The 13,036-nt window shown below is 38.1% G+C and overlaps 1 protein-coding gene across 12 annotated transcripts in view; it reads left to right on the top strand.

The window, feature by feature from the left end:
* CLASP2 (cytoplasmic linker associated protein 2) overlaps positions 1-13,036 on the top strand; it is a 145,997-nt gene that overhangs the window by 55,695 nt on the left and 77,266 nt on the right. For all 12 annotated transcript variants that reach the window (XM_050970775.1, XM_050970773.1, XM_050970774.1 and 9 more), the window contains one exon: positions 1,757-1,903. In XM_050970775.1, coding sequence (XP_050826732.1) covers positions 1,757-1,903 — 147 coding nt within the window. The remainder of the gene's footprint in view (positions 1-1,756; positions 1,904-13,036) is intronic.

Genomic DNA, 13,036 nt, shown 5'->3' with positions numbered 1-13,036 from the left:
TAAGATAGTGAGAGTAAAAGCATTAGGAATCAAAATGTATTCTGGCTCAGCCCGTATGCTGAGCGGGAGTGCTGTTTCCATGGCAACACACAGGACATTGAGGGGGAAGGCTGATGCCTTTTCCTCCCATTCGGAGAGTTTACAGATCCAAACAATTACTCTTAGCAAGATTTGCTTAAAAATGAGTGTTTATAGGAGAGGAACAAGTAATGTTAATGCAGATCGGTAATATGCACCCATATTGTTCTTGTGATTATTTGTTTCTTTGATCGTGGAGATTCATTAGTGCAAAACACAGCTTTTGGCAAATGCTAGAAAAATGTGCTAACTATAGCAGCAGTGATCTTGGACACGTTAAATGCAGGGTGTTCTGATGTTGGATGGTGCTGCCAGTGCTGCTGGACAAAACCTTGCTATACCCTTTAATGTAAGCTGCCTTCCTCTGGGAGGCTACATTGTTAAATATAGTTGACATTTCCCTGGGAGCAAGTTCTGAATTAGCAAAGGGTAAACAGTTAACCATTCCAGAGATAATGAAGTTTTGCCATGAAATTTATTTTATTTTTTACAAATGGCAGGTTTTCGAGAAGGTAATATGCTAAATTGGTCTTTCATTACTGTAGTGCAGCTGTGTCTCAGCCTCGCCCATTTTATGTATTATAGGAACCATAGGCTGGATGTTTTCCATGCTCAAGCTTATAGATAAATCCTTCTTCCCTAAGTGGGTGGGGAAAACATTATGTTCTGCTGTTGGAATATGTTGGGGTTCTTTTAAGGCACAGTGTTTTGAATTGAGACTGTTTAGTCACTAGGCATGAATTTCTTTCATGATTAAAAATACACAAACCTGAAATTATAGGAAAGAGGAGTGCAAGCCCTCTTTCTGAATATTGTCTGCCTGTCTAATTTTTTAAACGAAGGATTGGAATAGTGGCAAATACCATGTGTGGGAATGAATTTATTTGCATGGAGAATTTTCACCTTTTCCTCTGGCGTTGGCTCCCAGAAGATGATGTCACCTTGCAGCTCATTGGCTGTGCAGCACCTAGTGCAGGGAAGGGAGAGAAAGATGCCGGCACAAATCTCAGTGGTGGATCTAGGGTGTTTGCGAGCAGATTTTGATAGAATCTTTGATTAGTATTAAGAATTTACCGCATGTGGCCATGTGAGGTGCTGGGTCCGTCCTAGGGTGAGGGGATTGAACAGCTATCAGAGGAATGAGGCGGCTGATCTGCAAGAGGATCTGTGATTGTAAGTTGAAAAATCTGGGTGGAAGGAAGGAGACAGGGAGTGCTAGTTAGACACATTGTGGGAGGATGTGTAGCAGAAAATGCATGCATGAGTGAAAGAAGGAAAAGGAGAAGCATTTTTCTTCAGTAGACTGGAATGATAAAAATTATATTAAGGGCTTTCCTTTTGGGAAAATATTAAGAAATGATTAAAAAAATGCAGTCTGTGCAAAGATATTTTTCCTTTGTGGGAGTGGATGTGTAGGATTCATTTTTTTTATGCTCAGTTCTACTGTGTTAATTATGAAGCTAAAATTATATTTTATAAGAATGTGAAATGTGGAAAATGCTGTTTATCTCCCATTGTCATTTTATTCCTAGATCAGAGACAGGGCAAACTGATAAATACTTGTTTTTATTTATGCATTTTGTGAATTTCTGTGAAACGTGAAGGAAAATAGTTTGTTAAGAAATGAAAATAAAGCCATTCTAATAGCTCTGTTTTTATTTAACATATCTTTTTCTAGACAAAAGCTTTGATGATGAAGAGTCAGTGGATGGAAATAGGCCATCATCAGCTGCTTCAGCCTTCAAGGTTCCGGCACCTAAAAAGCCAGGAAATCCTTCAAACAGTGCAAGAAAGCCAGGATCAGCTGGTGGGCCTAAGGTTGGAGGTAATGTAAAGCTATTCAGATTCTAATCAGTGTTCCCAGAAACCTTGCCAGAGAGGCACAAAACAGAGAACTTTGGAAGGTGATGTTTAATTCATGACTGCAGTATTTTTGCAGAGCAGAGAACAGTAAGGCACCCTGTTTTATGTAATTATTCATCTGTAAAGGTGTGTGCATATCTGTCTGTTTTTGTGAGTGTACACTAAGCTTATACAGGTCTCTCATATTATAAATAAAATTAATGTCTGGAGATAGCATTTATGTTGGTGAAAAGAAAAAAATACATATATATATATGGGTATCTCTGCTGGAATCCACACTGCACTTATTGTGTGTGTGTGTGTATATATATATATATCTATATCTATATAGTGTGTGTGTATATATATATATATATATATATATATACACACTGTGTATATATATATATATATATATATGAAATTCTGGAGAAGGTCTGTGTAGATTAAATTTTTACTGTAGGAATGCACTGCTTCACTTGTCTAGAAAGGATTAGCCATCACCCAGAGCCCTCATCAGAGGTGTATGTTACGTCTGGATGACTTTTATTATTATTCTTTTAACTGTCAGTATTGTGAGATTGATTGTGAAAGATAAAAAATGAGGGCCAAAACCCCTGGCAGGATATTTTTTTTCATGGTGTAGCTTTAAAGATGTGTATGAGGAATGCTTAGTAATTATGATCTTAGAACAGGGAAATCCGCATTTTTTTAGGGCGGGGGTAGTCTAACAAAAGCAACTGTTTACTGCTAAAGAAGTGGCTGCTTTTTGGATGGTTCATGTACACATTAAAAAAAATACATAATTCTGTGGAAATACACCATGCTTCAGGTACAGGGTTTTTATGAATAAGTGATTCTTTTAGTAAGGGGCTTTTGTAAGAGTTATTTTTCTGTGTTCCTATTCATGTAATCTCAAATGTGATCTGCAAAGCAAATAGAAAATATGCATGGCAAATAAGCTGCTTTAAGTATTTTCACATTACTAAGATACAGCTGATGTTTTGAAAATTTATTGGTTTTCAATAGTGATCTTAAGAATTCCTAATAATTTGAAAAGATTTCCACAGGGCTGCATCAACACTGTCATAGTGTAACTGAGAATTGATAGGAACATATATCAGAATAGTATCAGAAAATACCACCTAAAAGACTCAATAAAGGAAATTGTCTCATTGATATTTATTATTGTTGTTATTATTGCACAGAGGAAGTGTTATAAATGAGTAAATATAAATCAATAACTAATTATAATGTAATCTCTTTAACCTGAAGCATGGTGGTTTTTTGCATACAAGACTAATGTACATAGTACCAGAACTGAATGCTTAGGATTCGTCTTTATTTCAGTATGGGCTTTTAATAATATTTTACTAAATATAGATGGTTTTTAATGTTTTGGTTTTTTTTACATGTAGGCTTTCACTTTACATGCTCTGCACTGAAAACATGGAGATACAAGGTGAAGGGAAATAAGAACAGAATAACCACTCACTGATTTTTCAGTTTATCTGAAAATACAGTAGTAAAGCAGATTAAAACCCCAAAAATTAGTACGCTGTTTTTTCTTTTTTTCCTATATTGCCAAACTTTAAAAAAATTAAAATTAATCATGCCAAAACCAGAATACTTTGGTCATTCCTTGCTTTGTACCATCTCCTTTCAACTGAGGAAAATATTTGGGTGTGTTTACATACCCATCTATTTCCCTTCTTTTTTCATTCTGTAGGATGTCTGTAGTCAGAATTTTAATACAGTATTTACAAATCCTGCATCTCCTGGCCTAATCAAGAACATTAGTGTAGATGCCAAATGTATTTCTTTAACAATAATGTCGTAGTCTCTTCCAGGAGTGAGGAGTTTCCTGCAATAATCTTCATATGAACAATGACACGAGGTCAGACAAGAGGCTTGGGCAGCCCACTGTCCCATCTGACAGTGGTCAGAAACGACTGCTAGAAGAGTACAAGAGTAGGAGAAGTGTCTAGAGGCACACTGTCATGATGGGACAAAATGCTGGTTTTAGAAAGCTTTATTCCACAGAGAACCATGGTCTTTGGAGAGCCCAGTTAGGGCATCCTATTCTGTTTATCCTAGAGACTTCCTGGATCTTTATGGCTACAACAAAACCTTGATGCTCTTTCACATCCAGTTTGTATAGGATCTACTTCACAGGTGCCTAAAAGACACCTGAGATTTTTCTCCAGCCTCAAAATTGCCATCGCCATGGAGTACATTTATAGTTCTGGAAGTTTTTTGCTCTTGCTGATGTAGTAAGAATCTGCTGTATCCTACAGTCCCAAATCCTTGTGCTCACCACTGCACTCCAAGTCAGTAGGCGTGCCATTTCTCGCCTTTTCTTCATAAGCACTGGATGGGTATTTCAGGCTTTCACTGCTCACCTCGTGCTTCTGCCACCTGTTGGTCCTGATTGTCCCTTTTCTCTGACTCTCAAATAGCCATTAATCCATATTCAGAAGTTGCAATTCAGCCTTGGAGAAAAAACTAGGAGCAGCTCCTTTAACTGTGTTGCTTTTTATTTCCCTTCCACAAAAATCTCCAAAGTCATGTAAGTGACAAGTGCAGTTGAAATAAGTTTTTACTGCAGTTTCTCTTCTTCAGTCTTCTGTGACCAGGCACAATTTAGTGCAGATAGAAATTGTGTTGAGCAAAGGCTGAGATTACTGCAACTTCCATTCATTTAAACTGCCTTTTATATTTTAAAGGATCCCTAAGATCCTTTTCATAGAATGTTGCTTGACAAAGGTGTATTTTCCTATGAGTTGTAGGTGGCAACAGTTTTTTTCCCTGGGTCCAGAAAGGGTTTGAGGCTATCCTCTCTTGAGGCTAAGAAAAATGTACTCCCTAGCCACGTCTCTAGCTTTCTTACCTGCTGACACCTGCTGAATTATACCTCAGATGTCTGTGTGCTTGGCTTTTCATTATATATGTCATGGAGATGGTTCTTAAGGAAGAAATGGGTAATTCCACTACTGCCCAGATAAGCTGTTCAAGTGAAAGGACACATCTGATATTAAAAAAAAAGAAGAATTTCTCACTGTTTTGGGCATTTTCCTTTTAATATAAAAAATGTACTTTGGTGGCACTGGAAGTGCAACATCATGGTCCAGGAAGGCAGGTAAAACAGGTCTTATATGAGCAATAGCAGCCTGGAATTCAGCCTGGAATTCTCTCTCTTTGTGCTTGGAATGACTATGCCAGACATTTTCCTATTGGCAGTCGAGATGGGAAGGTTTGTAGAATTTGTGGATTTGCTGACAGGCATGATCAAGCCTGCTGAAGACAGCTTGCCAAAAAAGTACCAGATCAGGCGGCCACAGTGGTTTCCTGCTCTGGGAGTAAAGAATCCAGCAGGCTGTTTTTCCTCTGACTTTTCTGCTTGGAGATGTTCAGACACTGAGCTTCTTGTTAGTGATGAATGAGAAGTGATAGGTCTTCCACTTAATGGGACAGTGCTTTGTTTGGCATATTTCTTATTCTGTGGTCGATACACTTTGCCAAGTTAGACCTTTGCCAGCAAGCACACAGCTGATCTACTTAGTCCTGATACACTTGCTCTCGGCTCCTCATTCAGGTGGTAGAGCCTCTGGAAAATACCTCTTTGCTCTAAAGCCTTCTTATTACTGAGGATGTGCACTCTGTGTTCTGCCCTTGCAGAAATTCGATTCTCAGAGGCTTTTTCTTGGCAGTATGGCTCAAGCAGCTTTTTAATTGTAAGGGACACCATAATTTACAGTAGAAAAGGGCTTGAGTTCATGTCAGCCAAATGAGCTCTATTCCTCTCCCAGTGCTGTTTAAGATCTCTGATAGGTCTTTGTCAAGTTCTCTTGCAAATTTGAAAGTTCTGTTCCAAGTCTTCTAGGGAATTGCCTGCTTGCATACCATTTGGAAGTTTTATATAAGGTAAGTTTTAGTAGGAAACCTCAGGCTGCCTTAATAAGAAGTCTGGCATCCTCTCTTTTCCCAAAATGTTAGTTTAGGTCAGTAGTCTTCAAAATGGATTAAATGTAGAAGTGGTGATTCTTAAAGAGAGCCATGTGGCCTTTGGAAGAAATGCTTGATGTATGGTGTATTTTTATCTATGTTCATTGGGTTTTTTAAAAATCTATTACATTGGTGGGCTGGCAATATTATGTATTGGTTATTGTTTTATACTGACAACATTGTTACAATTTTTAATGTGTCTAATGTGTCTGCAGAAATCAAGTAATTAGAAAACCTGGTTGAACCAGGTGAACAGTTTGGCAATAGAAGGCTGTGAGCACTGTAGTAACACCATACATGAAGGAGATGTAGAAAGCTATTCCCAGCTTTAGGAAAATTTAAGCTAGGCTTTTGTATCTCTCATTATGTTTTTTCCCCCTTCTCAATAAGACATACAGGTCTTTGTTGAAAAATATTAAAATAGTGCTTATTTGCTTTTTTGGCTTGATTTCCTAGCAGGAGACAGTCTGAAGCCTTTAGAAGCTTTAGTAGGACGAAATTTAAGTAAAAAGGACCTGCATAAAACAAGTGCAAGACTGAAAGATAGGTGGAATTTCAGCCAGTTGAAGTTAACCTCATTAGAGCTAGGTGCTGTAGTTAAGAAACATTTGTGTTAGAAGGGTTTCAGTAATTGTGGAACTGTAAATACAGAAGGTTTGTGAATGGACTTGAAACAAGAACTCATGCTCACTGTATCGATTGTCTCCAGACTCAAGAGAGTTCTATGTTCACTTGTACAAAAACCAAAAGAATTCATAATAATCAATGCCCACAAGGGTTTTTTTTAAATTTTGAGTTCTGAAGTCCATGAATGTCTACTCTGTTACTCTTGTTAGCCCTCATTAAGTGATTTCCAAAGTGCTCTATTCGTTGTGTAAAATAAACTACGCTTTTTTGGTTTTCCTTGTTCTACCCTGACCCTTTGTATGATGTAAAGCTGCTCTGAGGTAATACTAGCCAACAAAGCACCCCTGACATTCTGTGGCACTTTGTTTCCTTTTTGATTTCCAGGTGGTAGTGAAATTCAAGGATTTTTCTTCAACATCCCAGCTAAAAAGTCTTTTTGTCATTCTGAGCACCCTTAGAGATTAGCCTTGGGTATCAGACTCTGAATCAGAGAATTTGTTACAGAATGCCTGTTTGCTTCCTCTTCCCCACAGTTAACGTCAATTAACTTCCATCCCAAGAGTCCTTGCCTACAGAATTGCTGGGTTGCAATCCTATGGTCATGAACTGCAGCTATTTTAACCTTATACAGAGTTCAGGGAGGTAGGAGGACTTTCTGTGTTCTCTGAGAGTTACTGGATTTTGTTGTTGTTTATTCCCCTGAATGGCACTTGAGGTTAGGGATCCCTTCCTGTTCTCCTTGGACCATTATAAATGGTTGTGCAATCACTGGAGTTTCCATTTACATATACTTTCAGAAAATATGTGTCCATAACACTGTTCATTAGCCTCTCTGTTTTCTGTGTCACCCAAGTGATAGTTCATACTACCCTGTTTTTCACTAAATTTCTAGAAGTTTCAGTTAAATTGTAAGATTCATTATGTTGGTATAAGCATGATATTTTATCAGACAGTAAGATTCATTATGTTGGTATAAGCATGATATTTTATCAGACAATCTTTTCTCAAAAGGCTCATATTTGAAAGTCAGCTTGTAAATTGATAAAATAGGGAGAGAGTACCAGTGGAGCACAAATGAAGAGGTCTGGAGACAAAAGCACACCACAAGATGTAGCCCAGCCTGCTTGTGACATCTCTGCCTGGGGTTCTGGTCCCAGACATGTTACTGGCAATCATGGTTGTACCAGACAGTGATGAGAGTAAGGAAGACAACCCAGCCCTTGTTTAGCTGCTGACACTGAGTAATGATTATTTGAAGCAATAGGAAGGAGAAGCAATTTGTTTGTTTTCATGTGGGTTAATCTAGAAGAAAAAAGAGGAAGGAGGGAGGAGGAAGATGGACTGAAATCAGCTGGCCCTGCCACTTGGAGTCCTTATGGACTGTGACTGTGTCAAAGAATAAGCAAAGACAACCATTTCAAAATGTTCCTGCATTGCTGCTTTGTGGAGTAGCAGGTGTGATTCCTCTTCATAGGGTGTGTGGGAGAAGAGTCTTAAGAAACCTGTTTCATTTCTTTTGACAATGGTATATGCTTTCAAGCAGAGAAGCAGGGAATGGAAATTATTTTTGTAATTGAAGTATTTGCACCAGTGTTGGAAATTATTTTTTGGAACATATAAATTAAATTGTTCTTACAGTATAAGAGAAAAAACAACCTTCATCTTCTGTCTTGCCCTAGTGAACTTCTAGAAGATGAAAATGTATTATCTAGAGCACGTGAAAATGGTAATTGTGTAGTTTGTGGTGACAGGTGGTATGAATAATTGTTAATAAAGTGTCTGTTTAAATTGTTCCAGAATGGGGTACACAAATAGGCACTTAGAACAGTAATGAAAATTCTATATTACTGAAACTATTACGTCACAGTGTCTCAAATCATTCTGTTTTGGCATCAGAATTACAGATGGTACAGATCAATTGTTTGTGTTCCTGCTTGTTCTCAGTAATTTCTGTAATGTAAAATAATTAGTGCAGTTTTCCCCATTCAAATGTAAAATTAGGATCAAATTAAAGTAAAATGTAAATAGGTTATTAGGAAGTTACATTAAAAACTGAAAATAAGACTAATGTTATCATGTTCATAAAATTAGCATAACTTCCAAATTCACCTGTTGAAACTGGCAATCATGCCAGTGGGGGGGCAGGGTCACAAATGTATGTCCTTTTAATTATTTATGAAAACTGAGTGCCAGTAGAGAAAAGAAATACATGAGTGCTTTAAAAGATTACCATGGGAGCATGAACACTGTGCATGAGTTGAAAGAAGACTGCATGAGCTTCCAGTTGAGTAGAAACCAACATTAATCAATTTGAGAGAAGCCTAAAAAGTCAGGCATCTCTGTTCTCACTGCTTGTGGAACTGCTTGTCTTCTTCCACATCCAGCTTTGGTCTTACCTAATGTATGCTGTCTAAACTTTGTGCTAAGTATAGCACTGTTATTTTCCTTGTTTTGTAATATTCTTATTTACTGTGTGCTTGGTAAATGTTTATTAACTGAATTGATCACCACAGCATATCTGTGAAGAACTAGTATTATTAATCCTTTATACCTGTGAATCTGTGTACAAAGGAATTGAGGCTAAGCTTGTTGAAACTATGCATTCAGTGTTAAGAATCAGCTTCAGACATTACTGACTAAGTTTCTTGAAGCATGTTATATTCAATACATAATTCCAAAGGAATTTGCACACTCAAGAGCAGCTTCGAATTGTACAGTATGCATGCTGGTGCTGTCATCTTCAGTCCACCTAAGAATTATTTTGTGCTTCCTCTTAGTACAGGAGTCCTGTATTTGTGCCTGATTAACATGTCACACCTCAAGGCTTGAGATGGGCTATCCTAATAGTTGAAAATCTGGCATCACTTTCTTCCTTGGAAGTGCAGCTCACTCCTAATTTCTGCTTGTCCCTCCTGTTCCTGTTCTCTCATGGGGTGTATAATTGTATGGAGAGATCTGCTTAGCATCTCAGCCCTCAGAGACAGCTCACTTGTTGGGTAGAAACTTGTGTTCATGAGCAATGTCTCTGGCATGTAGGAGGAATGTTTCAATGGAACAGGCACAGTGCAGGTTGGCTGTTTTGGGAAGTTCTTAACTGTGTCTGCCAAATTTCTAACATAGGCAGATAAAGTAAGGAATACAAAGTATTGTAAAGGTATTTCAAGATACTTTGCTGTTTTGTTCAGTTTATGCTGCTGTTCCAGTTTGAATGACTTTCTGGGTGCCTCAGGGATGATGACTTTTGGCATTGGAGGAAGTGGGGTGGACAAGTCAGTACAGAGTGAATGTCAGTCACTGGGGCTGAACATGACAGAATTCATCTGTCAGTTTCCTTAAAGTGGGCTTTCTAGTGAATGCTTTTCTGTTCTGCTTAGTCACATGAATTGTTTTCTAAGCTGGTTAAAAACAACATGAAGGTTTTGCCAGTGGAGATGCGGGGTGGGGGGGGGGGGGGGAGGTTAATTTGGGTTTAGTATTGTATCTGATGATTTAAAAACATTTTTCTGAAATTCATTTCAAAAACTCTGGTGGCTTGTGTTGGAACAACTGAATGGGTTTGTTCATACTAGTTGTCTGCCTGGGTGTCTTTGTCAAAGGCAGTTCAGCTTCAGTCAGATGCATTTTAGGCTAAGTTACTCAGTCATGAACTGCAGTGGCCCACGGGACTGGTACAGGTTCCTTTGGCTGTTCTCTCACTCTCCTGTTTCCCTATATGCAGGTAATAACTACCATAAGACAAATGTGTTGAGCAACCCAGTAAATTAATCTCCCAATGAAGTTCTGTTTGTTTCTCTGGTAGACAAGGTGTGTGCTTGCAAACGTTTGTAACAGAGAGGTTTTGGAGAATGGGGAGTTACTTGTTTGCAGATGCAGTTGCTGTTCTCTCGGGAAATGAACATAAGGCAGCTGAAATTCAGTTGATGAAAACTTCTGTCTAAGCTAGGATCTCTGCAGCTCTTCATAGTTTGGTCTTCCCCAAAGCTTTATTGGCAGAGTTGTGGCAATTAGCAGCATGATCTGTTTCTTAGCTTGTATATAGCAAAGCCAGTAAGTGATGCCAACAGTACAAGTTACTTAAACTAACATAATTGTATCTAAGTTGGTCTAATTATATCCATCCTGTAGGATTTACCAGTATAACTATCTGGAGCTATGGTTCTTGTTTAAAAAAATAGTCTTGTCTAATGTTGATCCAAGTGGTTTTTACTCGAGCAACTGCTGCTTCTTTGTTGCTCTCAAATGTTTTCCTAACCTAAGGCAAGCTGAAAGCATCTCTATACTAAGTTACTGTCACTCGCCTGAAGATGAAAGAACACCTTCTTTGTGCTTCATACAGATACTTGAGGCTGAAGAATACTTATTTGCTAGTTTTATGGGAGGTTTTATATAGGTTTGTCAGTTGAAGTTCACAGATCAGTTTTTCAAACATGGAAATAAGAACATTTAGAATGTTAGAATCTGTTAATACAACAAGGTCTCTATGCACAGTACATCAGATAGCTTTAGATAACTCGGTAGTTTAAAACCTGAAGGGAATTTTCACAACTTCTCAGTCTCTAGCCAATTTTCTCAACATTAGGTTCCTGTTTTACAGAACCAGACTTATGGAAAGATGCTATTCTAGACTATTTTTGTAGTCTTATGATACCTGGAAAGATAAAGAGAGTCCTTACTGAGATACTGAGATTGAGATCAGTCTGTACAGGAGGGTACTATCACAGTCATTGCCTTAAAAGTCGCCCTTGCCATCTCAGAGGTTCAGATCATGAAGCACTGGAATTTCCTTCCCTGGCCCCCAGCAGATACCACTTTAAAAGTAAATAATAAGGCCTGACCCAAGGATAAGCAAGGAGATTTTGCAAAGACTGAGAGCTACAGAAGATTCAGGAAAAATCCCAGTTACAGAGACTAACAGACAGCAGAATGTACATTCAAAGAATTAAATACGACCTTTGCAACATCTGCCCACTATGGCTGGGAACAGAATGTGGTTATTATTGCAAGTATCATGCTGAAGAAACAATTAGGTTTTGTGTCTTTGTCATTGATAGGGTTGTTGTGATCTATTATTTATAGTTTGTGTGTGTGCACTGGCTTGTTTGTTTATCTATCTTTGTTTGGGATCAGCAGTTAGATCCACTCTGTGTCTTGTGAGAGAAGCTGTCCATTTCACCATGTAGCTTCTGCAGTTGTCCTTCCTTGAGTTCATTTTGTTTAGGTACTGCTCTATTCCCCTCAGCCTATACTTAGACTTTCAGCAGCTGTACTTTTTTAAGCTGCCTGGGCTAATTTCCTTCCCTGTCTTCTCTAACTCATTTGGATCCTGAGTCAGCTGCTGGATTGTGCTGCCTTGGTGTTTGTATGGCCCCACAGTGAGGCAGACTAGGGAACTTGCTCAGTGAAACTATTCGTCTTGGCCAGTTTATTTTATTCTTGGTTTAGCCCCTCCCTTTGTGACTTAGTGCTCAGCTGTACCAGTGCTAGAATGAGAGAGGTCAGTAGGAGTGAGTGGGAGTTGCCAGTTAATCTATTATATGAAAAGCTGAGTAAGTACTTGAGCTTATCCTGGCCATTTATCCCACGCAGAGCTGAAGCTGCTGTCTGTTCCTAATTTGCAGCTGATTGTTGATTAACCTGCAAAGCCAAAAGGGTAGCAGTAGTTTTTCCTTTCAGTCCCGAATTAACTGCATCTTTTGCTTCAGTCTCTGATAGATAAGAAATTAAGCTTTTGAATTAGCTGAGACAAAGGCATAACATTTTATTATCTTTCAGAAAAAAAAATGTACTCCCCATCATTTTACTGTAGGTATGTTCTTAATCTTAAGTAAGATAATTATTGCCTCCAGTTAGAGATTTCTGAGGGGTAAAAGACATCTGAGAAACAGTATCTCTTTCAGAGTTTACTGAAATGTTAAATTGTGATGCATGTTGTATCAGAAAATAGTTAAAATTTTTTTAGGGAAACATTTTGAGGAAAGGATTTAGGAACAACAAGTGAAACAGTTTTAGAGTATTTGTTACTCCTAAGTTTCTATACCCTAAAATTCCCTTTTTTCACAGGGAAATTTTTTGTTTGAAATTTTTGTCAAAAGACTTAGGAAAGTAGAAAAAAATGAATTTGACCAGTAAAGGCCTGCTACCAAATACAAATGGAATATATTTTTTTGTACTTTTAAGCCACCACTTTTGTACTTTATTTAACAGTTAGGCATACTTTAAAGAAGCAGTTCACTTTTTCAAAACAGGAATACAAGTCCAAAATCACATTCAGCATCTTTCTTTTTCCATATTGTTTTGTCATCCGATGGTGTACAGATTTGTAGATAATACTGGGGAAAGCACCAGGGCAGTAGAGCAAGTGAACATTCCACAGTTGTGATATATTGGAAGTTTTTCATGTGTTTTAGTCTGAAGAGGAGAAGAACTCAACCACAGGAATTAACTCCTGGGTGAAAAAATTGATTTCACAAAAGGCTGGGTAATT

This window comes from Serinus canaria, chromosome 2, assembly GCF_022539315.1.
Source record: "Serinus canaria isolate serCan28SL12 chromosome 2, serCan2020, whole genome shotgun sequence".
NCBI classification, from domain to species: domain Eukaryota; kingdom Metazoa; phylum Chordata; class Aves; order Passeriformes; family Fringillidae; genus Serinus; species Serinus canaria.
The sequence above is the reverse complement of the archived record's forward strand: the minus strand, read 5'-3'. Positions and strand labels throughout refer to the sequence as shown.